The sequence below is a fragment of the Artibeus jamaicensis genome, unplaced genomic scaffold (genome assembly GCF_021234435.1).
Source record: "Artibeus jamaicensis isolate MK-2021 breed Jamaican fruit bat unplaced genomic scaffold, CSHL_Jam_final contig_859, whole genome shotgun sequence".
Classification (NCBI taxonomy): domain Eukaryota; kingdom Metazoa; phylum Chordata; class Mammalia; order Chiroptera; family Phyllostomidae; genus Artibeus; species Artibeus jamaicensis.
The window spans coordinates 2,634,761-2,662,571 of NW_026521989.1; the positions used below are offsets into that span (position 1 = coordinate 2,634,761).

General features: G+C 55.3%; 1 protein-coding gene across 2 annotated transcripts; it reads left to right on the forward strand.

Annotated features, from left to right (window-relative positions):
* MXRA5 (matrix remodeling associated 5) lies at positions 1–26,797 on the forward strand. Of its 2 annotated transcripts, none has more exons than XM_037140353.2 (7): positions 1–574; positions 2,814–3,144; positions 8,046–8,175; positions 9,004–9,394; positions 11,738–16,687; positions 18,974–19,874; positions 24,074–26,797. In XM_037140353.2, the coding sequence occupies exons 2-7, from the start codon at positions 2,957–2,959 to the stop codon at positions 25,980–25,982; spliced, it is 8,469 nt and encodes a 2,822-aa protein (XP_036996248.2). In that variant the 5' UTR covers positions 1–574; positions 2,814–2,956; the 3' UTR covers positions 25,983–26,797. The 2 variants fall into 2 exon arrangements, with proteins under 2 accessions (XP_036996248.2, XP_053529409.1); XM_053673434.1 differs by lacking the exon at positions 1–574 and adding an exon at positions 1,755–1,900.
* Positions 26,798–27,811: the final 1,014 nt, after the last annotated feature.

The window sequence follows — 27,811 nt, forward strand, 5'->3', positions numbered from 1 at the left end:
TCCGTGGCGCGGCCAGAGGCCACTTCGTTCCTCCCGCAGGAGCGCAAACCCTGCTCCCTCTCTCTCCGGCGAAAGGAAGGAAGCCCTCTCCAGCGCCGCGGGGAAGAGCGCTCAGGCTGCAGGCGCCGCGGCGGCCCTCGGAGTTCCCTGCGTCCCCGCTCCACTCGGGTCCCAGGAGTTTCTCTCCGAGCAGGAGTAGCCCTCCTGTTGGACCCCCTGCCCTTCTTCCCGCGGCAGTGGAAGAGGCGTGCCCACCCGGGACCGGGCGCGATGAAGCGGCGAGAGGAGGGCTGAGCGCAGAGCGGCGCAGCCAGGGTCCCTTGGCTGGCGCCCGCGCCCGGCTCCCTGGGGTGGGGCAGGGTGGGGGTGGGCCGAGGCGTGGACTGGAGAAGACTCTCGGCGACGGGAATAAAAGGGCGTCGGCTCGCCCTGCCGCGCTGGGAAGCGGTGTCACCTCGCCCCCAGCCCCAGGAAGGGCATGGCTCTGGCGGACTCCAGGCGCTGACTCCCGCGCCCCGGCCCCGTGCACACTCAGGGCGCACGGCTCTGGCGAGTGGCGGCCTCCGAAGGACAGGTGAGGTCCCAGAGCAACCTGGGCTCCCGGTGGCTGGTGGCGGGACACTGTCCCTTTCTGCAAGGGGTGCAGAGACTTGGGGGGTAGCCAAGGGAAAGACGGGGAGGAGGGCGGTGAAGGCTAAGAGGTTTATCCCACCGTCCCCGGACCGTTTTAATGGACTGGGGGCCCGTTGCCATTCAGGACAGAAGCGGGTGGAGTCTGGCAGGAGCACGGGTTGATTAGCTCTGATGAAACCCGACCCTTCTCGGTTCCTTCCCCCTCCTTCCCCTCGGAGACCCCTAACCCCTCCACCCCTCGTTTCCAGGAAACCACCCGTAGGATTCCCCCAGGGAACCCAATTGCGCCCCTGCGTTGGCGGGGGAAGCTCAGCAGCGGGGCCTCCTCCCCAACTCCTCTGGCTCCCGGCTCTCAGAGTCTCCTCCTCCCCTCACTCTTTCCCTGGATACCCGGAGACCCGCGGCCCGCCCGGGGCTGAGCCACGCGGGGGCTGCAGAACTCATCATCTTCTGGGGGAGGCGGCTTTCGGTGTGCAGCTCCCGAGGGACCCAGGGGGGAAGCCGAGCCACGTTCCCGGAAGCTCCTATTTCTCCGCGCCGCCCGGCGGGGAGCGTCGAAGCGGGCGCTGGAAGCGGGCCAGGGTGTCAGGGCTGCGCGCCTGGCCGCTCCAGGCTCTTGGCCCCGGGCGTGTGCAGAGCACAATTTTCCGAGGTTTTGTAGCCCGCACCGGGCGCCCTGGCAGGCTCCGGGCGGTTTCCCTCGCTGACTCGGGACTGGGGTCCCCTTGCAGCGCGTGCCTTCGGTCCCCGGGGAGGACCCGAGAGGAGGGCAGCGGGACGCCCAGGCCAGGTCCGCCTGCAGACGCAGGGCGCGAGCCGCGATGCCCTTGGCACAAGCCCGGGGCCCAAGTCCAGCTCGCAGGCAGGGGCGGGGAGAGGCCTGGGCTCCGGCCAGTCAGGAAACTCCTCTCTGCAGAGGTGGAGTCCGGACTAGCCATCTGCAGAGCTGCCTGCGGCTCTTGGGAAGCAGCTGCAGGCCAGACGAGCAGGGGCTGAGCCGACGGTGTATACGGAGTCCAGGCAAGGGACGCCAACGCGAGGGCTCTGGGAGGCTCCGCAACCTGCAGGAGCTGCTGTGGGGTTTGTTATCCGCAGTGGGCGCTTGCCCCGAGCAGGGGCGAATGGAGAGGAGAGGATTCTCTCTGGTGCCTTTTACTTTCCACGTGCCTGTTGCTGTTTTTACATAAACTTCACTGGAAAGATGACAAAAACGGGAGATGATGAAACGTGCCCGGGGCGGGACAGTAGACTCCTTGACGCAAGGAAGGTAGCGGTAGCCATAGAACTTGCAACTGGAATTTCTTTTTCTTTCTTTCTTTCTTTGTTTCTTTCTTTGTTTCTTTCTTTGTTTCTTTGTTTCTTTCTTCCTTCCTTCCTTCCTTCCTTCCTTCCTTCCTTCCTTCCTTCCTTCTTTCTTTCCTTCCTTCCTTTCTTTCTCTCTCTTCTCCTTCCTTCCTTCCTTCCTTCCTTCCTTCCTTCCTTCCTTCCTTCCTTCCTTCCTTCCTTCCTTTTCTCCCTCCCTCACTCCCTCCCTCCCTTTTTCCCCCTTTCTCTCTCTCTTTCTGTTACTTTATTATTGTCTTCCTTCGTTACTTTTTTATTCTGACCTCATTCACCCTTTCTGGTCCCTTGTGGGCGTTGCCCTGAACATACTTCATCGGGCCATTTTTTCATTTTTCATGTCATGACAGATTTTCAGACGTTTCCCCAAAGTTCCTCTTTCAAGGAAAAAAAGGGGGGGGTATGCTGCCTCATGGCCACCCTTTGGCTCCTCCCAGAAAATAAAAATTAGGGATAATAGCAAACCCACAAAGGACAGAATGAATTTCGCTGTAGTGAGTGCCTCTTTGAGCACTTTAAGGTAGAGCTAAAGCTTTAAGGCCTGCCATTAAAAGAAAGAAATTCTCCTGGTAATGATGACCTTCTGGGCGAGTTTTATTTAAATGTATAGAGTATAGAAGGACTCAGAATGGACACAGAGTGGAGACACATAATTCTCTCTCTCTCTCTCTTTCATACCCTCGTCCACGCCGTAGTGACATTTCGAAATCTTAGGACCCAAGTTAGAAATGAAGCTTATGTTCTACATCAAGGATGAGCCTTAATGGCAAAAAAAAAAAAAAAACCCTTCGGCTTTTTTACTCAAATATTTTAAGCGTGGCGACCATCTCTCATTGCAGGACTTGCGAAGCTGCGACCCACGCCGAGGCCCGGTTCTAACATGTGCTGAAGCCGAGGAGAGGCTCCCCGCCCACCCGCGCATCTCCTTGTGTGTGTGCCCCTCCCCCACGCAGGTTTCCCGGGACCACGCACCCCCGACAAGATGCCACCGTGGGCGCCCTGGCGAGCACTGTCCATGGTGCTGATTGTGGCCTGGGCGCGGCCTCCCGCCGCGCGCGCCTGCCCGCGCCCGTGCGCCTGCTACGTGCCCAGCGAGGTGCACTGCACGTTCCGCTCCTTGGCGTCGGTGCCCGCCGGCATCTCTCCGCAGGTGGAAAGAATCAACCTCGGGTTTGTACCGCGTTCGCCCTGAGCCCGTGCGCCCCCCGGCCTGCGGGGTGCTTCGGTGTTGCCATGTCCCTAGGTGCGCCTCTGCACCTGGCGCTCTTTCTAGAAAGGCAGGCTCCTGGGCGGATTTTTAACAGCCAAAAGGATTGCCTTTGGGCCGTTATCTGAATGTCTCTGTGAGCTGCGGCCAACGTGATAAAGCTTAGTGGCAAAAGCATCCTGACAGCTTTCACTGTAGAGACGGTTTCCTTGACAACCATTCCTTGATCTGTGGTCCATACCAAGCTCACCACCCATGCGCAAATACAATAATATTATTTAGGCAGCCTTCAGGAACGATTAAGGAGTGATAAAAAAAACAATCATGAACATCTCTGAAATTTTGTAACATTTGTACATGAGGCAAGCGTGTTTTCCAGGAAATACAAGAATTCTTTAAGAGTTTGCCTATTTCAAGTATCAATCTATTGAAGAGGTATTTTGATGACGCATTCCAGATAGAATCTTTATAGTTAAAATTTTTATTTGATTCACCCGAATTCAAGGCGTATTATGTCCATAAATGGTGGTTGGCTCTGAGTTACGGGTACTTGTGTACAGTGTTCACTGTAAAGAATCAGTTGGACTTATTCGTTTTTTAAAAGATTTTATTTTTTATCTTTAGAGGGGAAGGGAAAAAGAGAGGGAAATATCAACGTGTGGTTGCCTCTAGTGCACCCCCTACTGGGGACCTGGCCTGCAACCCAGGCATGTGCCCTGACTGGGAATCAAACCGCCATCCTTTGGTTTCCAGGCCCACACTCGATCCACTGAGCTACACCAGCCAGGGCTGGACTTAGGACTTTTGACCATCTAGAAAACAAGAAAACGAATTCAGGGTTTGCTGACTATCCCTGGTAGAGACATTTTAATGAAATGAAGAAGTCGAACTTGAATCCATGAACACAGGATTTATATACCCAAATGTACAGAGTTAAAAAAATCTTCTTGCTTTTTTTTTTTGCTTCAAAGATTGCTTAAATTTATTTTTAGACAGTGGGGAAGGGCAGGAGCAAGGGAGGGAGAGAAACATCAACGTGTGATTGCCTTGTGTGTGCCCCCTACTGGGGACCTGGCCCACAACCCAGGCCTGTGCCCTGACTGGGATTCGAGCTAGCGACCCTTTGTTTTCCAGACTGCTGCTCAATCCACTGAGCCACACCAGCCAGGGCTCCTTTTTTTCTTTTACTTTAAATTCCAGAAACAGAACAAAATAATGGGAAGTCAGTCCAATAAGAGAGAAACTTCCTTAATCCAAGACAAAAGGCCAATACGTCCTTACTCAATAAGATCTTGGGAAAGTTGATTAGCTGACTGTCTGCAAATACAGCCACAAAGATAATAGCTCCTTGGGGGAAAACAAGGAGGTTTGCCAGAAGCAGGGATATTAATATCTAAACCAGTTCCCCTCATACCATCGTCCACTTCATGAGGACCCAGTTTAGAGTTTTATCCCTCGAGATGCTTCTGCGTGACATTAGAAATAAAAGAAAAACAATAACGGAGGAATAGCTTCACTGCGTATACATGGAATATATGATTTCCATCTGCCTTGATGTGTAACACAAACACATGGGCCTCATTTCTGAGTTATATTTAAAACCTCACAGCCCTGTTTTTGAAAACCTAGTCTCAAAGGAGGTAACGAGGCTGGTACCATGTATTTCTGTCAGGGGAGAAATAAGGACAGCGTTCCGTATAGACCCAACTGGAGTTTTGCAAGCTTGCCTTTTTACCAATTTTGGGAAGAAAAGAGGCTCAAGGAATGAAGTTTTATTGGCAGAGCGCTAATGAAATATTTTTCCCCCCACACAGATGTTTTTAGAATCCCCAGTCAGGATTTAGGAAGAGATTTGCTCTTTCCTGTTTGGATACCCCTACAGCTTTCAAAAAAAATTATTTTTACTTTCCAAACCCTTTTGAGCAAACAAAATAAAAAACACCCACTTAGAGTCTAATTTATACACCTTGCCATGTTTTCCCCTCGATTACAACTGATTTTTGACAACGTCTTTTTGGAATTCCCGAAATACGAAGAGCACTCTTCTATTTTTTTTTTTAATTTCGTATTTTATATTTTGTTTCGTGAGACTACCTGGTGGCCCTGAACCAGTTTTGCACACAGTTCTGATGCGAGAGAAACCATTTCACTTAGAGGGTCCCTTAGCCAGGAACCGCCCATCAGCAGCTGAGAAACACACTCTCTGCATCACGGCTGGTTTTTAGGTGGATTCACGGACACCCGCTGTGGGGACACTCTGGCCAGTGCATGAGTGTCGGTCTGTTTGGGAGACTTGTCCCCATCTGTAGCTCTCTGGTGACTGCTACAAGCGAGTACAAAAAGGAGGCACAGTAGACAGGCTCCTGAGCTGTCATGGCACCTACGTCGGGGAGACCGGACCCTTGGCTTGCACTTCCTCTCCCCACACCTTCCTCTTCTGGCCTCTTTACTTGTCTTTACTCCTGGGACCTTGCAGACCCTCTTGACGCCCGGGGCTTTCTTCTGTGAGCCCGTTGGCCAATGCCAGTCAGATGTATTCATTTCGGTTTCTCGTCCTGGGGTTGGGTACCACCCTCACCTTGGAGCGTCACAGACATCTTCAAGAGAACAGGGCGAATGTCATTTTAAGTTGCCCGCTGCCCACACACACCAGTCTCGCTCCGCCTTGTCCCTCTCGACAGAAGGTGCGGTTCACTTGTATGCTCACGCCTGGGTGGATCTTCCCTCCAGCACTTCCGGAAGATCTGCACTCGCCTTTCTCTGCCGCGTTGCCCGTCTTGGCCACGGACAGCGGCGTCCCTCCCACGGTGTCTCCTCCGGTCTTTTGCCTCCTTTTTTGGCTGTCCCTGGCCCCTTCTCCACACCGTGGCCAGCGTGGTTGCCTTCACACGGGACTCTGCTCACATCCTTCCCCCCCTTAAAACTCCCGGGACTCAGAACAAAGGACACTCCTTCTCGTGGCCTTCCAACCCCTACATACCAGCTCCCTGCCAACCCCACCTCCTCACCTGACATGATGCCCTGCCTTCCTGTCAAACTCCAACAAGGGGAGAGCATTTTAGACATTACTCTGCCTTTCCTTTCTGCGTCCCCCATCCAAGACAGATGTCCTTGCACGATTCGAAAGAATCACATGTGAATCAGGCCCTGCATTAACCCAGAGACAACCTTACCCTGTACCTCCTCTAATGAAAGTATACATTTAAAAAATAACCTAAAGCAGATTTTTAAAAAAAGTTTATAGCTGTCATGTGCTTACTAAGGCTCTTAGAGGAACGGATGATCCAGCGATTGACTTTAAGACTGAGCCGTGTTTAGGCTCGCAGATGCGCAGGAGAAGATTTGGCGTGGGTAGCATTTGCTGCGTCTACCTGAGACCTCTCCACATCACCTCTCTATACGCTCCTTCCCTTGTGTCTTCGGGGTACGAGGAAGTAATAAAGTCGGGCTACATATGTTCTGTTTCAGGAGAAACCCTCACCCAAGGTAGCTGGCCCCCAACATTGCAAGGTACAAAGTCCTCCAACCATTTTCGTGTTTCTAATCCTCACCGGAGGGTATGTTTGTTGATTAGGGACAGAGAGAGACGTATTGATGTGAGAGAAACACGGATTGGTAGCCTGCTTCTTCATGCACTCAGTCTGAGAATGGAGCCTGCAATCTGGGCATGTCCCCTGACGGGGAATTGAACCCATGGTCTTCCGGTGCATGGGACAATGCTCCAACCAGGTGAGCCACCTGGACAGGGCTCTGTTCATTTTATAGCTGGTTCTCCCGGGGTTAACTCTGGAGATTCCTCGTGTCATTACCACGTACCAGGGAGGATTTTCCAGTCCAGGAAGCATCTTTACTCTTTTTTGATGAAAAAACAAAACCCCAAACACACTAGGCTATTTACCAATAACATAGACAATCAGCCAGAAGTGCGAACCTGTTCTTGTGCAGTGAGGGTGCCCGTATTTGGCGCTGAGTATTACAGTTTGCTTCTTTACTTGTGTGGGTTTTTTTAGAAAACTTTATTTTTTGTTGTTGACGCTATTGTGGATGTCCCCATTTTCCCTGCTTCGCTTCCCTGCCCACCCACCTCCACCCCCACTTCCCTGTGTCCACACCTCACTGCCGCCTGTGTTCATGGGTCAGGCGTATGTGTCATTTGGCTACTCTGGTCCCTTCCTTTGTCTAGTCCCCCTCCCCTCCCCTGTGACAGCTGTCACTCCGTCCACGTGTCCACTCCTCTGTTTCTATTTGGGTTGCCAGTTGATTGTGTTCATTAGCTTCCACCTATGAGTGAGATCATAGGGTATTTGTCTTTCTCTGACTGGATGGTTTCACTTGAAATACACTCCAGGTCATGCTCACAGTCGTAAAGGGTGAGAACTCCCTTTGCTTGCTTTTCTTTCCTTCCTTCCTTCCTTCCTTCCTTCCTTCCTTCCTTCCTTCCTTCCTTCTTTCTTTCTTCCTTCTTTCTTTCTTTCTTTTTTCTTTCCTTCCTTCCTTCTCTCTTTCTTTCTTTCTTTCTTTCTTTCTTTCTTTCCTTCTTTCTTCCTTCCTTCCTTCTTTCCTTCCTTCCTTCCTTCCTTCCTTCCTTCCTTCCTTCCTTCCTTCCTTCCTTCCTTCCCTCCCTCCCTCCCTCCTTCCTTCCACATCCCCCCACGCATGTGTCCTCATCCCCAAGAGCATTGAATTCTCTCTCACCCCCACACACCAGAAAGCACTCCCCGAAAAAGGTTGGGCCGGGCACAGCATCCGGGGAGCCTCGGAACCAATGTTTTTTTGCTGACTTGTTCCTTGCAAGGTGGGGGGAATCATGTCCGTGTGGGACGGACGCGTGCTCTGAGTCCCATTGCCCTTGTTTGTCGCTCAGGTTCAACAGCATCCAGGCTTTGCCAGAAGCCTCCTTCGTGGGACTCACCAAGCTGGAGCTGCTGATGCTGCACGGGAACAACATCCCGAGTATTCCCGACGGTGCCTTGCGAGACCTCGGCTCCCTCCAGGTAAAGCCGGGCCATTTAATACCGTCCCTCAGTGAGGCCTGTGGGAGGAAAACAAGACCATGCTCCCTAGTGACTTATCACACAACCCCTTCGACCTAAAAACAAGCCTGCTGATTGGATTTCTTTAGCATAATGATTAATCCGTTCAGATTCTCTGTTGCTTCTTTGGCTCGGTTTTAGAAGGCGGTACGTCCATTGCAGCGTGATTTACAGTAGCCAAGATTTGGAAGCAACTCAGGAGTCGAGTCATCGATGAGGGAATGAAGAGTCGGTGTATTTACACCATGGAATATTAGTCAGCCATGAAAAAGCAGGAGATCTTATCATGGGGGGAAAACATGGGTGGGCCTACAGGGTATTTTGCTCAGCAAAATAAGTCAGACAGAGACAAATGTCGTATGATTTCATGTGTACGTGGAACTAAACAAACAAAGAAAATAGAAATAGAGGCACAAATACACGGAACAGACTGATGGCTGTCAGAGGGGATGGGGGTTGAGGGGCTGGGTGACAAGGTGAAGGGACTGAGAAGCACAGACCGGCAGTAACAGAACAGTCTCAGGAGGTAAAGTCCAGCCCAGGGAATAGACTCGGCAATGTGGTCACACCTACAGGTGCAGCCAGGTGGGTACTAGACTCACCAGGAGCCACCGATGCCGTAACACCCGGAACTGATATCGTGTTGAAGGTCAAGCGTAATTCAAGATAAAAATGTTTTGAAAAGCCAACCCCAGCTCCATGCTGTCCCCGTCCCTGCCCTTGGTGTCTCCTGCCTCCTGGTTGGTGGCTCTCCAAGGCGTCCAGGGGACCGTGCCCCTCTCTCCGCAGGTTTTCAAGTTCAGCTACAACAAGCTGCGTGTGATCACCGCTCAGACCCTGCAGGGGCTGCACAGCTTGGTGCGGCTTCATGTGGATCACAACGAGCTTGAGTTCATCCACCCGCGGGCCTTCCAGGGCTTGACGGCTCTCCGGCTGCTGCACCTGGAGGGCAACCTCCTGCAGCAGCTGCACCCTGGGACCTTCTCCACCTTCTCCTTCCTGGGCCACTTCCTCCTCTCCAGCCTCCGGCACCTGTACTTGGCGGAGAACCACATCCGCAGCCTCCCGGACGGGATGCTGCAGAACATGCCGCTGCTGGAGAACCTCTACCTGCAGGGGAACCCCTGGGCCTGCGACTGCAGCTTGCGGTGGCTGCTGCGGTGGGACGCCGAGGCCAAAGGTAAGGGGGGCGGGCCGTCCACGCATCTGCGCACCTGTCCGCAGGGGCCGCTTTCTCCCACCTGCGGACGCGGCTTTAGCTCACGTGGGGTGATGTCACAGCACCGGCAGAGGGAGGCAGGAAATGCACAGGAGAACGGTTGCAAGTTCAATGTCGGGACATTTCTCTTCCATCATTCCAATGCATTATTAGTGTTTAGAAAGTGGGTCGCTTATGTATCTATCTATTTATTTTGTCATCCTGCCTCAAGGATATATTTATTGATCTTAGAGAGAGAGGAAAGGAGAGGCAGAGAGAGAGAGAAACATGGACTGATTGCCTCTCATACACACCCTGACTGGAGGACTGAACCCACAATCTTAGTATGCACGACACAGTGCTCCCGACACAATGCTCCAACCCACCAAGCTACCAAGGCCACGGCCAAAGTCATGACCATTGAATCAGCTATCTACGGTGGACGATGGAGCTCACAGCATGAATCTGGGGAGAGGTGTGTCTCACCTGCACTGCAGGGAGGTGTGGGGTGTTTGTGTATTGTGTCCTGTGTGGAAGAACTCAACGGGTGCTTGGAGAAGGGAAAGCTGGGGTGCCTATGGGATCGTTCACTTATGGATGCGGAAGAGAGGTGTTCTGTATTGATCCAGACAACAAACACCTTCAGAACCCAAGTCAAGGCCTAAGAAAGTAGATTTTGATTCCAAATAAGGAAGGTTATCTTTCTTTTCCTTTTCTTTACGCCCTTCTCCATGCCCCCCATACCCTTGGATCCCATTCTCAGGCGCCATTGGCTTCACGGCACCCTGGGTCTGTTTGCTCAGGGGTATCCCTGGTCACAGCCCCCAGCTGGGGTCGAGCCCCTTTTTTGTGTGCCTTGGAGGACAGGGGACCGTCCCGGCTTGGTCCTCCGGCAGCCCTGGGTGCCCACTTCTTCAGTCAACCCTTCTACCATGATCACAACCAGGTTTGGCACCGAGAACCAGCTCATGCTTCAGTACTCTACTGCTTTCCCGTGGTTTGCAGGCTAAAACACGTGCTCCTGACAGGTAGTTCCTACACAGAGGTGCGTCTGCCTACCACCCACCCTACTGCAGCTGGTCTCACTGCGCTCCTTGGTCACCCTGTGCCAGTCACTCCAAAGTGGTTGCCAACTCAACACCATTGCACCTGCTCAGCCCCCTGCCAAGCTGATTGCCTGGGAGACCTTCCAGGGAACCAGCTTCTTCCTACACTCCTGTCTCTGATGAAAAAGCTCACATCTGGGAGAGGCCTCGCCATCCTCAGTTCCCACCTTCCAGCCAGCGGATGGCGCTATTTCCTGTGGCTGCTTCCGGTGGCCTTCTTCCGTGGCTTGGGGGAGGAGCCAGGTGCTTCTATCTGTGGGCCTAGCATTGCTTCATCAGACAAGCAAAGGAGAGAGACAGAGGTGCACCTGCTTCTTAGTCCTTTGAACGACCAAACACTCATGGCCCCTCCATGCCGATTCCCTCAGTGGGAACTACTCCCCAAATATGGGGTGCAACGCCGGGGTGGGAACTGCGTTTGGTTCCTCCTTTCCCAGCAGGAATACTGACCCGTGGAAGCGGGCACAGGGCCATCTTGACCATCCTGGCACCTGCCTGTGTAGCCATGCGTGTCTGTGTGTCTCTGTGTATGTGTGTGTTGGAAGAGGTGTGGGAAACAACCGCATTTGCCTTTGGAGGCGTTCACTCTGAAAGTCACGTAGACAACCAGGGTCAGGGAGAGGAAAGTAGACACCACTGAGCACGGGGACAGTACGTCACGTCTTAAGTGACGATGCTTTCGCTGGTGGATTCCCCGTGGGGACAAAAAGATGTGGGCAGAAGCCACAGCACTGTTGGAGAGCATTTCTGCCCTGGCTGGGTGGCTCAGTAGTTGGTCACAGCATCATCTCGTGCACCAAAAGGTTGCAGGTTCGATCCCCATTGACGTACGTATCAGAGGCAACCCATCGATATTTCTCTCCCTTTGATGTCTCTGTCTTTCTCTCTCTCTTTCTCTTTCGCTCCTTCTCTCTCTTTCCCCCTTTCTCTCTAAAAGACACAAAAAAACGTCCTTGGGCGAGGATAAAAAGAAACATTAACATTAGAAAGTGCACTAAAAAAAAGTACTCCTTATTCATTGCCCATAGTTCTAAAACCCTGGGCAGTGGGCATTCACTGCTCAGGTGACTTAAGATCAGGAGGGGAGACACCCAGGTGCGGGGAGTGAGGCCCTGAATCATGACGGAAAGGCCCGCAGGTGCCAGCCTTGCACCGACGAAGCTCCTTTATCCCACGGCTTCCCTCACGTGTCCCATGTCCGCTTGCTTCTCTGTCTCAGGGGTCCTGAAGTGCAAGAAGGACAAAGCGTACGAAGGCGGCCAGTTGTGCGCTAGGTGTTCCAGCCCCGAGAAGCTACACAGACAAGAGCTCCAGAAGCTGGGAGACGTGGCCTGTGTGAAGCCCTCCATCCAGTCCCCGCTGAGACATAATGCCAGCAGCACCGGCGAGGGGGAGCAAGACCAGGACACGGAGGGGGACGGCCAGCTGTCCCTGGAGGCTCTGCAGTTCCCGCCGTGGAACGTCTCCTTGAACATGACCGATGAGCACGGGAACACCGTGAGCTTGGTGTGCGACATCCGGAAGCCGAGGCACCTGTCCGAGCTTCACCTCAACCAAACGGACTCTCAGGAGATAGACGTCAACGCGACCGTTGCCCTGGACTTTGAGTGTCCGATGACTCGGGACAAGTACGAGAAGCTGTGGAAACTGATCGCCTATTACAGCGAGGTCCCTGTGAAACTGCACCGAGAAGTCACGGTCACCGAAGACCCCAGGGCCGCCGCCCGCTACCGACAAGACGCCAACGAGAATGCCCTGTACTATACGGGGGTCCGGGCCCACATCCTTGCAGAACCCGCGTGGGTCACGCAGCCCTCCATTCAGCTGCAACTCAACCGACGTCAGAGCACGGCCAAGAAAGTGCTGCTGTCCTACTACGCGCACTTCTCTTTAACCACGTCCGGCAAAGAGGCAGGGCAGGCTCGGGGCAGGAGCTGGGTCATGATCGAGCCCGCTGCCGCCGGCCAAGGAGCTCAGACCGTCTTGGAAGGGACTCCGTGCCAGCTGAGCTGCAATGTCAAGGCCTCGGAGAGTCCGTCCATCTTTTGGGTGCTGCCGGATGGCTCTGTCCTCAGAGGGCCCATGGAGGACCCGCACGGCAAGTTCTCCGTCCTCACCAGCGGCCGGCTGAGGATCACGTTGACAGAGCAGTCAGACTCCGGTCTGTACCAGTGCATTGCTCAGGTGAGGGACGAGATGGACCGGGCGGTCTACCGGCTTCTCGTGGAGCCGCCTGCCACTCAGCCCTCGGGCAGACCCACCGTGACCATTCAGAAGAACCCAGGGGAGTCCCTGACGCTGCCTTGCAATGCCCTGGCAGTCCCCGAAGCCCAGGTGAGCTGGATTCTTCCAGACAAAAGGATGATTCATCATGTGGCCAACGCATCGCAGGTCTACCTGTCGCCCAACGGGACTCTGTCCATCCCCAAGGTGCAAGTCAGTGACAGCGGCTTCTACCGATGCGTGGCTGTCAACCAGCAGGGGTCTGACCGGTTCACGGTGGGGGTCACCGTGAGCAAGAGAGGAGCAGGCAAGTCGTCAAAGAGAGGCAGGCGCCCAGGCGGCAAGACTCTCCCGAGGCTCAGAGGAGACGTCGTGGAAGATGAAGGGGGCTCGGGCAGGGGGGAGGAAGAGAGCCCTGCCAGGAGACTTCTGCACCCAAAGGACCAGGAGACCTTCCTCAAAACCAGGGAGGACGCACAGACCAAGAAAGGGCGGAGAAAGCTGAAACCCTGGAAGAATTCTGAGAAGGAACCGGAGAGCAACGTCGCGGAAGGTCGCCGGGTGTTCGAGTCCCGGCGGAGGATCAACATGGCCAACAAGCAGATTCACCCCGAGCACTGGGCAGACATCCTCGCCCGAGTGCGTGGGAAAAACCTGCCTAAGGGGACCGAAGGGCCCGAGGCCGTGAAAAGCACCACGCCATCGGCGAGTCTCCACGTCACCGCCGCCTCGCCCATGATTTCTCCTCCCTCGGTCTCCCCGGCGCAGACTGTAGCCGGTGCCGAAGAATCCTCGGCAGACGCGTCTTTCTTTGGTGAGGAAGAGCAGATTTCCAGTACCATGTCCTCAAGCAGCACGAGACCGGAACGGGGCCAGACGGGCGTGTCCCTGGCCGCAGCCAAAGCGACAAGCCCAGACCTGGAAGAATTCACCGACGACGAGTTTTCCTTGAAGCCCGAGGACCCGGTGTCGCCGGAAGCTGCGGCCACGACCCTGATATCCTTTGTGCCCTCCGAATCTTCTCCTCCTCCGCACACCTGGGCTGAGATCTCCGAAGAGCGTAGCGGAGAAATCGCCCCCCCAGGAGACCGGTCCGCCACTGACATTGCACCCGTGCCTGCGCCCAGGCCCCACGACGGCCAGACTCTTTTGGAGTCCGCCTTGCCGGCTGCGTCCGAGCCCAAGACATCTGTTACCCCAGCACTGGAGATGAACCCACGGCCAGGTGACGATACGGTTACCACGCAGGATTCCAGACGCGCTGCGCCAACCTCTGTGTCCTCACTGGGGGAGTCCCGGACGTCTGAGCCCGCTGCAGACTTCATTCCAGGGGGGCCCAGTGTCCTGCCACGAGGTCATCGACAAGAAGAAGCGGACACAGCCTCAGTTGCCAGAACCGGGTGGAGCACCCAAGGCCAGCCCGTGCGGAAAAAGGGCGCCGTGAAGGATTCTCTGGTGCTCCAGAGGGGAGAGGTGGTGGAGGGGCACCCCCCGGGCTCTGGAGGACCCAACGGGAGGGGTCAGCGTGTGGGACCCACCACCCGGCTTCACTCCACGCTGGGGGGCAAGCCCAGCACAGCTGCCCTTGAGGGCCCCCGGGGGACCACACTCGGGTCTTTGTTGGACGAGGCCACCACCACCGTCACTGCCCCAATGCCACCCCGGACGGCCACTCCACCACCAGCGCCCACCACCCACTCTCCTCGGAAAAGACCCAATGGGCGGAGGAGGTTACGGCCCCACAAGTTCCGTCAGCGCCACAAACAGACCCCACCCGGGACTTCAGCGCCCACGGAGACCTTCTCTCCTCCACCAACCCAAGCGGCTGACGCAAAGACCCCCAAGCAAGTGGCCGCTTTGCTGGTTCCTGCATCTGGGGTGGAGGCTACGGTTGGGCCCCCCACACATGTGGAAGTGGGGACTCGCACAGAACACGTAACCAAGGGCAGCACACGAAGAAAACACGGGAAGAGGCCCAACAAGCATCGGTATAGCATGTCTGCGGTGACCTCCACCGTGTTCGCGTCCAAGCCCGGCCGTACGTCAGAAAACCAGCCGGCCCACGCCATGACCCCCAGTCCAGACACTTCACCTGTACCTACAACTGTTGCTCTGAGGACGGGGGCCCCCCGGGAGGTGACCAGAGTGGCAGATTATCTGACAACCCCCCTCGGGACACCCGCACCTCGTCTCGGGTTGGACCAGACCGTGCCAGCCACACAGCAGTCTGTATCCGACGACAAAGAAGTGGAGGATGACGGCGTCACCAACATCGATGACGATGACACGGACGGTGTAGTCCCCACCGAGTCGGGCGTGAATGTGGTATCCCCTTCTGACTCCGCAGTCTTCACCATGGGGGCGTTTAAGGACGCACCCCCACCTCCTGGCTCTCCCGGGCCTGGAGGCTGGAACCCCCCCAGCCCAGCCCCGCCTGGGGGGCCGCACACAGACACACGTGCCACCACCTCTTCGGAAAACCTGGTGGACTCGTCCCCTTTTTTGAAAGAGTCCGAGGACACGGACCATCCCTCTGCAGTCACCCCTTCTGTGGCCGTCCCCGCAGTGTTTCACCGGGAAGAAGGGTTCCCTTCCACTGGTGTCTTGAGCACCAAAGCAGAGTCATCCTCCCAGCGAATGGCACAAGCCACCCAGAGTGGTCAGGATTCTTATGAAACCACCACAGCTCTTCCCGGTTCTGGGAATCGAATGGAAAATCACCTCCGCCCTCCCGCCGCCCCAGGGGAAGAACCAGCGTCCCCACCGCCACCCACCGCTCTGGTGGCTGCGGCACAGACCACCACGGAACCGGCACCTCTCACGCCGACAGCATCTCCAGTGTCAACGGACCCCAAGGGACATGTTTTCTTCCATCACGTGGGGATCCCAGAAGCCGGAGCACCCCCAGGGAAAACCGAGGGGACAGAGCCTGCGTGGAGAACAAATGAGTTACCCACCCCCTCTCCCAGGGGGGGTCACATCGACATAACTCCACAGCTGGGGTCAGGAAAGGAACCACGGGATGGCAGGTTCAAAAACACCCTTCCACAGGGCCCGGAGCCTCACCACCAGGATGGGAGTGTCCACCTGTTTCACCAACCGACCAGACTCCCCCCAAGAGGGACCGTGAGGCCACTTCCTAGGACCACACAGAGTCCCTTCCGACACATGGTAACTCTGCAGTCCCCTCGTTACTCCACCAACAAACCGGGAATCACAGCCTATCCCTCGAGGGTTCTGCCGGCCAGTAAGCACCCGACGACCCCCAGATTATCGAGTCCCGCCCCTCCCGTGGGCCCGTGGCACCACTCCAGACCTAACGACTTGCCTGACCGAGGCGCTGCCCGGTTCAACAACAACCCCCAGGTGTTTGGAAGTAACAACCTGCCCGATCTAAGACACCCGGTGGGCAAGCTCCCAAATGCGAGGGTGCCCCATTACTCCGACAGCAGGCTTCCCTTCCTTTTCAACAGGACTTTCTCTTCCCCACAGTTGGGAGGTACCGTCAGGCCCCCAACCCCAACCTCTCCTCCCCCAGCGACGGCAGAGAGAAGAGTCAACCCGAGCCCCTACGACAGGATCCATTCCCACGGCATCAGCCACGTGGACTTCGGCCCTCCGGCACCTCCGTTGTGGCCTCGTCCCCGCACCATGTCCCCACCCTCCACAAACACACAGGGCCTCCCTCGGGTCCACCCCACGCGGAGCTCCGTGCCCTTCGTGACGTCCGCAGGCCCTCCTTCCAGAAGCTTCCATCAGAGCAGCTCAAAGCTCTTCTCTGCTGCGGGGCCACCTGCCTCCAAATTCTGGACGCTGGGGGAAAAGCCCCAGATTGTCACCAGATCCCCTCAGACCGTGTCCGTGACGGCAGAGGCCGATGTCATGCTACCGTGCGAGGCAACCGGGAAACCCAAGCCTTCTGTCACCTGGACCAAGGTGTCTACAGGTAGGACATTTAAGCGCCTGCGTCTTAACTGGGGTGTGTGGTAGGAGGGGTGACTCCTGTGTGTGGGTCTCAGGCACCACCGGTGACGGGGACAAAGACAGGCTGATAGCAGAGAGAGGGGACATCAGAGACCCCAGCTTCAAGCACGTTCCTTTGTGGAGACAGGAAGTAAGGGACTCGCACGCACGGACACGTTCCTGGAGCCTTGGGAACATGTGACAGGTTCCCTGGGTGGGGAACAGTGTAGGTTCAGGGAGGGTGGGTGCGTTTCCCTGGGCCTTTCGGGGGCTTGTGAAGGTCAATGCATCTTGTTCCAAGGTCATCAGGTGTTGGTTTGACTTGAATCCAGATACACAGTTGGATTTGTTGGCTACGGCTGCCATAACAGATACTATACATGGGGCAGCTTTTGCTGAATATATTTATTCCTCCCGGTCCTGGAGGCTGGAGGCTGAGACCCAGGGGTGGGCAGGGCTGGCTCCCCCCGAGGCCTCTCTCCTGGGCGTGTAGACGGTCGTCTCCCCCCTGGGCCCTCACACGGCGTGCCTCTGGGTGTGTCTGTGTCCCCATCTCCTCTTCTTCCAAGGACCCCAGTCCTACGGGATCAGGGCCACCCAACTGAGCTCATTCTACCTTAGTCAACTCTCTAGAGATGCACCCCCAAATACCGCCCCATTCCGAGGTTCTGGGGACCTAGGGCTTCATTCAGCATGAGACTTTTGGGGACATGCAAGTCAGCAGAACCCCACTATGCACAAAGCCCTTGACTCCATAGAAACGACACCTGCTTCCTCTAAACGCAGAGGTGATTTCTGGCTGATAGAAGAAAGTCAAGTCTCAGAAACTCCAGCTTTGATGCAAACTGTCTCCTTTCCCCGTTCTCTGCTCTCTCCACATGGCTGTGACCCTCCGGCCTGGATTCTGATCAGAAACGTGGTTTTTCCCCTTTGTTTTGATCATACACCGATGATTTATGCTAAGAGCCCTCGGGAGGGCCCTGTGCCTCTTTAGACCGACCTGTGTGATCTTCTCTGCACCTGGTGTTGTGTGTCTCCTCACGATGCCTAAGCCAGTTTGCAGGAAGCGGCTCGTGGCAACACCACGGGTTTGTCATTCTGAAAGCCCTGAGCCGATAAAGAGGGACCCCTTCTCCCGCAGGGGGATTGCATCGACCCCTGGGGTCTTCTCTACCCTGTTGTGTCTCTGAGCATCTGTGCAATGGTAGACATTCGTACACATTCCTCCCATTTCCAGGCAGCCCCTTCTACTGGCCGGCTGCGTCTTGGTGAGCTCGCCCCACTTTTTAAGGAGCCCCTTGTCGTTGCGCGCCTGAGCAAATCCTTTTGTGCTCACTGGGTGTTCACATCTACAGACTCAGCCCCTCTATTTTATTGAGCTTTTTCTGCTGGAGCAACCAAAGGAGCTCCTTTGTGGAGACCACCCAGCCTCACCGGCACTTTCCTGGCTGCCCCGAACTCAATGCCACGGCTGAGCCTTCTTGTAGTTCCGAATTATGAAGTTCAGTGGTGGGAGGTAGGATCCCGTGGTGGAGGCCAGGGGGGAGCAGCTCGCTTTCTATGCCCACGGCCACTTGTCATTGAGAAAGACTCAGGTGTGAAGCAGGTTGAGTTTCCAGCTGCATCACCCGGAAGGCCAAGCCACACCTGGCGTGTGGAGGTCTGGGCTGGCTCACCTGCCCGGCAGGCTGGCTTGGCCGTGAGCAACAGTGGTCTTGGCAGCTGCTGTGGACAAGTCAGAGCATGTGCCTGAGTGCTGTCCCCTGGAGGAGCCACCCCTGGGGACAGTGCAGGCAACTTAGACATGCGTTACCTTGGCAAAGGACATGAGACTAACTCAGGAACGGGACTGGGGAGTTCTTCTGGGACTTCAAGTTCCCCTCAGAAAGTAGAACTGGGGTCTTAGGCAGAATTGATAAAGCACAACAGACCGTATTGTGCTCTTCCCACGAAGGAGCGCACCAAGCAGCCTTAGGTCCGCTGGCTTCGATGATGCTGGTGGGTGGGAGGCACCCAGGAGTGTCCCCAGTTTATAAACCACGGGGACTAGAGAGAGTGGGGACAAAGAGGAGGACGTGAACAGCGCCCCCCAGAGGGAATAGAGGAGGGTCGGCGGACTCTGGCTGAGCAGAGGCAGATGGTGGCTGCAAGTCTGGGCGTCCCCGCAGCCCACCTGGGGAACCTCAGGTGGGACTGATCTTTGGGTCTGTTTTGTCTGATGCATGACCCCTGTTTTGGGAAGCTGATTGTCCCTGTGTTTGGCCCCCAGGAGCTCTCATGACCCCCAACACCAGAGTCCAGCGCTTCGAGGTGCTGCAGAACGGCACCTTCGTCATCCGCAAGGTGCAGCCACAGGACCGGGGCCAGTACCTGTGCACGGCCAAAAACGTGCACGGCGCGGACAGGATGCTGGTGCTGCTGTCCGTCACCGTACAGCAGCCCCAGATCCTGGCCTCTCACTACCAGGACGTCACCGTCTACCTGGGGGACACCATCGCCATGGAGTGTCTGGCCAAGGGGACCCCGGCTCCCCAAATCTCCTGGATCTTCCCCGACAGGAGGGTGTGGCAGAACGTGTCGCCGGTGGAAGGCAGGGTCACCCTGCACGAGAACCGCACCCTGTCCATCAAGGAGGCGTCCTTTGCAGACAGGGGCGTGTACAAGTGCGTGGCCAGCAACGCCGCGGGCGCGGACAGCCTGGCCATCCGCCTGCACGTGGCGGCGCTGCCCCCGGTCATCCAGCAGGAGAAGCTGGAGAACATCTCCCTGCCGCCGGGGTTTAGCATCCACATCCACTGCAGCGCCAAGGCGGCGCCCCTGCCCAGCGTGCGCTGGGTGCTCTGGGACGGCACGCAGATCCGCCCTTCCCAGTTCCTCCACGGGAACCTGTTCGTCTTCCCCAACGGGACGCTCTACATCCGCAACCTGGCGCCCAAGGACAGCGGGCGCTACGAGTGCGTGGCGGCCAACCTGGTGGGCACGGCGCGCAGGACGGTGCAGCTGACCGTGCGGCGCGCCGCGGCCAACGCGCGCATCACCGGCACCTCGCCGCAGAGGACCAACGTGCACTACGGCGGGACCCTGCGGCTGGACTGCAGCGCCTCCGGGGACCCCTGGCCCCGCATCCTCTGGAGGCTGCCGTCCAAGAGAATGATTGACTCGCTGTTCAGGTACGTGCGCGCCCGGCTGGAGCTCAGCCCCTGGACTGGGGTCCTGCGCGCGCCTCCCCTTCCAGCGCCCGGAGACGCCCGTCCTTGGAGTGTCCTTGTCCAGGATGGAGAGGCGCAGGTGCTGCTCTGTGACTGCGCTGGGCTGGGAGCGACTGTTCTTCACACCTTGGAATCTGGTCTTCACAGCCTAGCATCCTCGGTTTGCCACCCACACCCCCAAAGGAGCCAAAGAGTCTCTCTTTTTCTTTTTAAATATTTTTATTTATTTGTCTGTTTGTTTATTTATTTATTGATTTTAAAAGATTTTATTTATTTATTTTCAGAGAGAGGGAAAGGAGAGAGGGAGGAAACATCAATGTGTGGTCGCCTCTTGTGCGCCCCCTACTGGGGACCTGGCCTGCAACCCAGGCATATGCCCTGGCTGGGATTTGAACCGGACACCCTTTGCTTCACAGGCCACTGCTCAATCCACTGAGCCACACCAGCCAGGGCTAAATAGTTTGTTTTAATGATTTTCGTTTAAACTGTATCTTTTATGACAAGATGACATAAAAGCAATCTACACTAATATGTATTTGTACCAAATACATAGAAGCTTCCGATGTTTTTCAATGGCTTTAAGGAAAGGATGTAAAACAAAATATTAAAGGGACATATTTTTATTATTTTAATTTTAATTTCTACATTTTATTTTATTTTTATTTTTAATTTTTAAAAATTAAAGTAATTTTAAATTTTAATTTAATTTTAATTTTTAACTTCTATATTTTTATTTTATTTTATTTTTAACTTTAATTTAAAAATTGATTTTAATTTTAATTTTAATCTTTAATTTCTATATACTTTATTTTATTTTTAATTTTTTTAATTTTTCATTTCTACACTTACCATTGACAGACAGTATCATACCAGGTTGAAGTACGCAGCACAGTGGTTAGACCTTTACATAACTTACAAAGTGATTCCCCCCCCCACAAGTCTAGGAGCCACCTGGCACCATGTACAGTTCGTACGGTATCACTGACGCTCATTCCGTGGGCTGGACTTTCCGTCCCGTGACAATTCCGTCACCAACAACAGCCTGTGCCTCCGTGTCCCTTCACCTGAGGCATTAGTTCAGCACCAGCATGACCATGAAACGGATTTGTCCAGGAAGGAAGCCGGCTTCTACTCCGCTGCCTTCAGTTCCCAGACACCTGGATCTGGAGCCCAGGGGCCGATTTTGTCCCCCTGGGGACATTTGGCGGCGTCTGCAGGGGTTTGGGGCTGATGCGCCTCAGGGCGGTTACTCCTGGCACCTGGCAGGGGGGAGACCAGGGAGGCTGGCCAACCCCTGCAGTGCCCAGGACGCCCCCCATCTCAGAGTCTCAGTGCTCAAGTTTCCAGACTGTTTGTTCGCACGAGAGTCTCCGTGTCTACCATCCATCTGCCTGTCTGTCTATCTGTCTATCATCTATCTATCCCTTACCTATTTCCGCCTTTCATCTATCAGGTACCATCTGTCTATCTGTATATCTCTCCCCCTGTTCATTTCTCTTCTATTTATGTATCTATCATGTAACTTTTATCCACCATCTATCATCTGTGGCTACCCATCATCTATCTATCATTTGTCTGTCTGTGTATCCATCTGTCATCTACTTACCTGTGTATCATCCCTCTATCTACCTACCATCTATCTGTTTATCTATCTATCGATCTATGGTTCTCCACCTCGTGACTCTGCCTCCAGGGCACACCCATCAGTACAGTCATTCTTGGCACACCTGGGGCTGGGAGGTGTGCCCACCTCCCGGGTGGAGACCAGAGGTGCCAATGGCCGCCCTGCAGTGCCCAGGGCGGCCTGCCTCGCAGATCCACTTAGCCCGAAATCCAAGCGAGCCTGTGTCTATAATGAGCGTTTTGAGGTCTAGAGGAAAGCAACCGCATTGCACAATAAATGCAGGCAGTGTCCATGGCTTATGGTGCGTCTTCAGCACCCCCGGCTCATACAGGGGTGCCCGTCAGCATGCCCCCCTCACCAGGACCGGGGAGAGGCCAGCGAGCATGGGCTCAGTACGGGGCTGTCTCCCAGCTCCTTCCAATGCAGGGAAGGGGCGAAGGCGCTCTCTCCTTCCCTGCGTGGATGTTAGAAGGCTAGGCGGTGCCTCATGCGCCTTGCTCCATCCATTCAGAGCCCAAGGTACCCAATCCTCCCTGGAAAATCTTCCAGCGAGGCAATGCATTGTCACGTGGAGGTGTGCTTCCAGTCCAGCCTGGCCCAGCTGAAGTAGTATCAAGTTCAAAGACTCTCTCACCCCCGACAACTGTGAGCAATTCCAGTAGCACCTCCCTATACATCACAAACCATCATATCTATCTCCCCTTATTTTCACTAAATTCTGCCTATGGATGTCCCTCGTTAAGGGTAATTAAACCGCCCACGTGACTCTTGTAAAAGACCGCACTCCTGGCCCAGCATCCACATTGGAAGGATCAAAAAATATGGAAATTGCAAAAGTCGGTGATGTATGGGCCCATTGTTCAGCTCCTCGGTTGTTGCTGAGAAGGCTCGGGGGTAGGGACCACTGTTCTAGAAGCTCAGAAATGTTTACAGACATGTGGCACTTTACAAATGGGGGTTCACATGCCAAGACCTAGGAAACGATCCTCATTCCCCTAGTATCCCAGCCAGTGACATAGACATGACTGTCACTGGAAGCCAACAAAACCCTTCCTTTCATTATGGTTAGTGGTCGCCTTTAGTAACGACAATCATCTGGTTATGGAGCTGACCTCCATCGTAGGCAGACTTATTTCTTTTTCGATATCGACAAGACAGTTCCAGACATAGATGAATGCATTGCTTAGAAAATATTTAGGGATTAAATGGAGGCCTGCCCCCCCACCCCCAGCCATCATGCAGCTGTTGCGATTTAGGTGTGATGTGAGATTTTCAATCTGCACAGTTATAAAGTCGGAACCTCCCAATTCTGTTCGCAGTTCTTTCACAACATTAGTTCTGACTTGCTCAAGGAAACAACAATATTTATAGACAGGCCACATGGTCAGGGAAGAGCTCTTGAACATTTTCCGTATTGTCCTGTTAAAACAAGAGCCTTTGGTAAATATTTGCTCAGAGGTGTGTAAGCTTGGGCTCCACGTAAAAGTTTTTTTAAATTGATGTTTAGGGAGAGAGAGGAAGGAAGAGAGACAGGAAAATCGATTCGCTGCTCCACGGTATTGCTGCCCTCATTGGTTGATTCCTATATGTGCTCTGACTGGGGATCGAACCCACGACCTTGGTGTATCAGGACGACACTCTAACCAACTGAGTTACCCGGCCAGGGCTGAAGTCAACTTTTATCAGTTCATGTGGAGAAAAGCAAAGCAGCTGGGGGCCGGTAGCTCGTGGAAGTCACTCAGCTTTGGTTTCTGGTTATGAGGAAGCAGACTGCCCTGATATTGCACATGCTGAGGAATTTTACCTTAGCACGGAAATGCTCTAATGAAACCACAGTGATGTCACCTAGAGTACAGTCATTTTGCTGTGTGTTGTCCCATGTCATTTAAAAAATCGTCGAGACTAAAAACAGACTCTAAGGCACTTTTTCCACCAAGAACTTAATCTCTCTCTTTTTTAAGATTTTATTTATTTACTTTTAGAGAGAGGGGCAGGGAGGGAGAAAGAGAGGGAGAGACACATCCATGTGTGGGTACCTGTTGCACGCCCCCTACTGGTGACCTAGCCCACAACACAGGCAAGTGCCCGGACTGGGAATTGAACCTGCAACCCTGTTGTTTGCAAGCTGGCGCTTAATCCACTGAGCCACCCTAGGCAGGACACAACTTCATCTCTTCATGAGATTAACTCACATTCATCTTGCCCGATTTGATCGTTAACCTGAAGTCTGCCCTGGCTCACCCTAACGGGGCTGATGTCTTTGACTGCATTTCACAGTCTCCAATCAGTAGCCAGGCCACCGAAAGGTCGGACTCAAGTGGGGAGTCCTTGTGGGCTCTAAATACTTAATTCCCGCATTTGGACACAGTGCCATCCAGGCTGCAAAGATCAGCTGATGTCTTTCAGGAGCGGTCGGCTGCATGAGCTTATAGTTCTCAGCCCCAGGTGTGTCCGCTGCATCCCACAGACCCACAGCCCGGTGTCCTAGCTGGGATTCTGACTTCTCGTTTCTTGTCTCTCTCTTTCTCTCCGTCAGCTTTGACACCAGAGTCACCGTGTTCGAGAATGGGACCCTGGTGGTGAAGTCCGTCACCGACAGGGACGCGGGGGATTACCTGTGCGTCGCCCGGAATAAGGTCGGGGACGACTTTGTCCTGCTCAAGGTCAACGTGGTCATGAAGCCCGCCAAGATCGAGCACAAAGAGGAGAACGACCACAGGGTCTTCTACGGCGGGGACCTCAAGGTGGACTGCGTGGCCTCGGGGCTGCCCAACCCCGAGATCTCCTGGAGCCTCCCGGACGGCCGCCTGGTCAGCTCCTTCATGCAGTCGGACGACAGCGGTGGGCGCACCAAACGCTACGTGGTGTTCAACAACGGCACCCTCTACTTCAACGAGGTGGGCATGCGTGAGGAAGGGGACTACACCTGCTTCGCGGAGAACCAGGTCGGCAAGGACGAGAAGACCGTGCGCGTCAAGGTGGTGACCGAGCCGGCCGCCATCCAGAACAAGACGTACTCGGTGCTCCATGTCCCCTACGGGGACGTGGTCACCGTGGCTTGCGAGGCGAAAGGGGAGCCCACGCCCAGGGTGACGTGGCTGTCTCCCACAAACAGGCTGATCCCCACCTCCTCGGAGAAATACCAGATCTATCAGGACGGGACCCTCCTCATCCAGAAAGCCCAGCGCGCGGACAGCGGCAACTACACCTGCGTGGTCAGGAACAGCGGGGGCGAGGACAGGAAAATCGTGTGGATCCACGTCAACGTGCGGTCGCCCACGATCAACGGGAACCCCAATGCCATCACCACGGTGCGGGAGATAGCCGCCGGGGGCAGCCGCAAGCTCATCGACTGCCAGGCGGAGGGCGTCCCCACCCCGAAAGTGCTGTGGGCTTTCCCGGAAGGCGTGGTCCTGCCGGCCCCCTACTACGGGAACCGGGTCACGATCCACCGGAACGGCACGCTGGACATCAAGCGCCTCCGGACGAGTGACTCTGTGCAGCTCACCTGCATCGGGCGCAACGAGGGCGGGGAAGCGCGGCTGATTGTGCAGCTCACCGTCCTGGAGCCCATGGAGAGGCCCGTCTTCCACGACCCGGTCAATGAGAAGATCACCGCCATGGCCGGGCACACCATCAGTCTCAACTGCTCCGCCGCGGGCACCCCGGCGCCCTCTCTCACGTGGGTCCTCCCCAACGGGACAGAGCTGCAGAGCGGCCGGCAGCTGCTCCGGTTCTACCACAAGCGGGACGGCATGCTACACATCAGCGGCCTGTCCTCCGGAGACGCCGGGGCGTACCGCTGCGTGGCCCGGAACGCGGCGGGCCACACCGAGAGGCTGGTCTCCCTGAAGGTGGGGCTGAAGCCGGAGCTGAGCAAGCAGTACCACAACCTGGTCAGCATCGTCAACGGCGAGACCCTGAATCTGCAGTGCCTGTCCCCCGGAGGCGGGCCGGCCCGCTTCTCCTGGACGCTCCCCAACGGCGTGGTTTTGCAGGGGCCCCAAACCCGGGGGCGCTTCGCCCTGTGGGAGAACGGCACCCTGACCGTGCGGGAGGCGTCCGTGTTTGACAGGGGCACCTACGCGTGCAAGGCAGAGAGTGACCACGGCCCGTCTGTCATGAACTTCCCGGTCATCGTCATCGCCTACCCTCCCAGGATCACCAGCGAGCCCACGCCGGTCATCTACACCCGGCCCGGCGGCACGGTGAAGATGAACTGCATGGCCATGGGGGTCCCCAAGGCCGAGATCACCTGGGAGCTCCCCGACAAGTCCCGCCTGACCGCCGGGAGGCAGGCGCGTGCCCACGGCCACCGGTCCCTGCACCCACAGGGCTCGCTGACCATCCAGCAGGCCACCCAGAGAGACGCCGGCTTCTACAAGTGCACGGCCAAGAACATCCTGGGCACTGATACGAAAACCACATACATCCACGTCTACTGAAGCCCCTGCCCCTGTGTGTGGACCCCCCAGGCTTTGCTCAGCAGCTCGGAACAAAGCCGTGCTTGTAAGGAAGACCCTGGGGTGACAAGCAGAGCCGGAGCAAGGAGGTTGAGTTCATGTTGACTCTGACCTGGGCTGCCGGGCAAGAGGAAGCAGCTCAGACAGGAAAGAAGGAGTCCCCGCTCAGTGGGGCTTCCCTTCCCGTTCACGGGACACCACGGGCTGTCTCCCAGGGTCTGGGAGTGAAAAACCACCACTCCTAGGCTGCAAAGGGCCCTCGGACATGTTCACAAGCCCCTGCCTGGGGCCTTTCTAAGCGCTCGCTGAAGAAGGAAGCGTCCAGACAGACAGTGCCTTATTCTACCACGTAGTTAACCCGCTTCGGTTTCACGACAGAACATTCTAGAATCACTACCCATCTTTCAGTCCCGTCCTCTGTCACTTCCAAACTCCAGTTGGACCAATAAGGGCGAAGAACCAGAGTGATCCAATTTTCTCTTTAATGTACAAGTTTTCTGCAACACCGGTACCCTTTCATAGGAAAGAACTCTTGCTCCCTGAAACTCCCCTTTTCTATAAATATATATATATATTTTTTGTCTTTCTGATCAGACGATGAGCATAGAAAGAGAAACGCTTTCTGTCTCATTAAACATAATAAATTATTGGTCTTTACAAGACTCGGGTACATGAGAGCAAGTATGGAAACTCAATTAAAAAAGTCTTCTACGCCCATTCTTCCAATTCAGTCTTTGTTATTATTTGGCCTTTGCAGGAAACCCTGCTGGTGGCGGGGAGGTGGGGATATCGGATTTCCTGGTTTCGGAAGTTTGTCTTCAGACCCGTAGGGGCGGGTGGGGGCGGGGGTGGGGGCAGGGGGTGGAGAGAAAGGAGGGAGCTAAGACCTGACCCTGCTGAGCACACCCAGAGCCTCTCCGGAAAGGCCTCCCTCAGGGATATGTGCCCACAGGCAGCGGGAGGCCTCTCATTTTCCAGGCTGCTTTACTGTGTGTTGAAGGTCAATATCATGTACATTGGACAATAAAAGGATATTTTCCAAAATAAGCCAGCACTTGGTGACAATGATGTTTTCAAGGGCAGAATCACCTTCTTGAGATTCAGGGTGTACATTCCAGCGGTGGGCAAAGAGCCTTTATCCATTGCAGTGATGACGTGCTTGTCCTGAGCAAGTATTTACGGGGCAAGGAAACTGTGTCCAAGGCGGTGGTTTGCAAACCTATCCGACAGACAAGCAGTCAGGGTGGGACCCGTCCGTCCTCCGTGGTGACGAAGAGACACTTTGAGGGTGTGGAAATACGCTGTGGCCACCTTCCAGGGCATTTTCTACGGGAACAAAATACCCCAGGGTATCCTGAGACACACGACGCTGCCCTTCTTTGGCTTCCTCTCAAAGGGAGAAAAATGGGGCACCTGGCGTAAATATCTCAGACGAGAGTGACCGTCATGCCTGAGACAAACCCAGGACTGCCGCCACCCAAGAATGTCACTCCTGGAAACAAAGCCGTGTGTAGCTTTTCACAGCTCTGAGGGGGTCTCCGAGGCTCAGTCACTCGGGGAAGTCCCACCTGCACAGCCCTCACTGTGCGAGCCGGTACCAGGACGGGCCCGGGGACGCCCAGGTGTGGAGGGGACACCCAGGTGTGGAGGGGACACCCTGCTAAAAGACTGCACGCTCCCCAAGTGAGCGTTGCAGCCAGCGCGGGTGTCTCAGCATCGACACCGGGGATGTTAGGACTGGATGGTGCTCTGTGCTGAGCGCTGTCCTGGGCACATCAGGGCTCGGGGCAGGGGCCTGGGGTCTGCCCGCT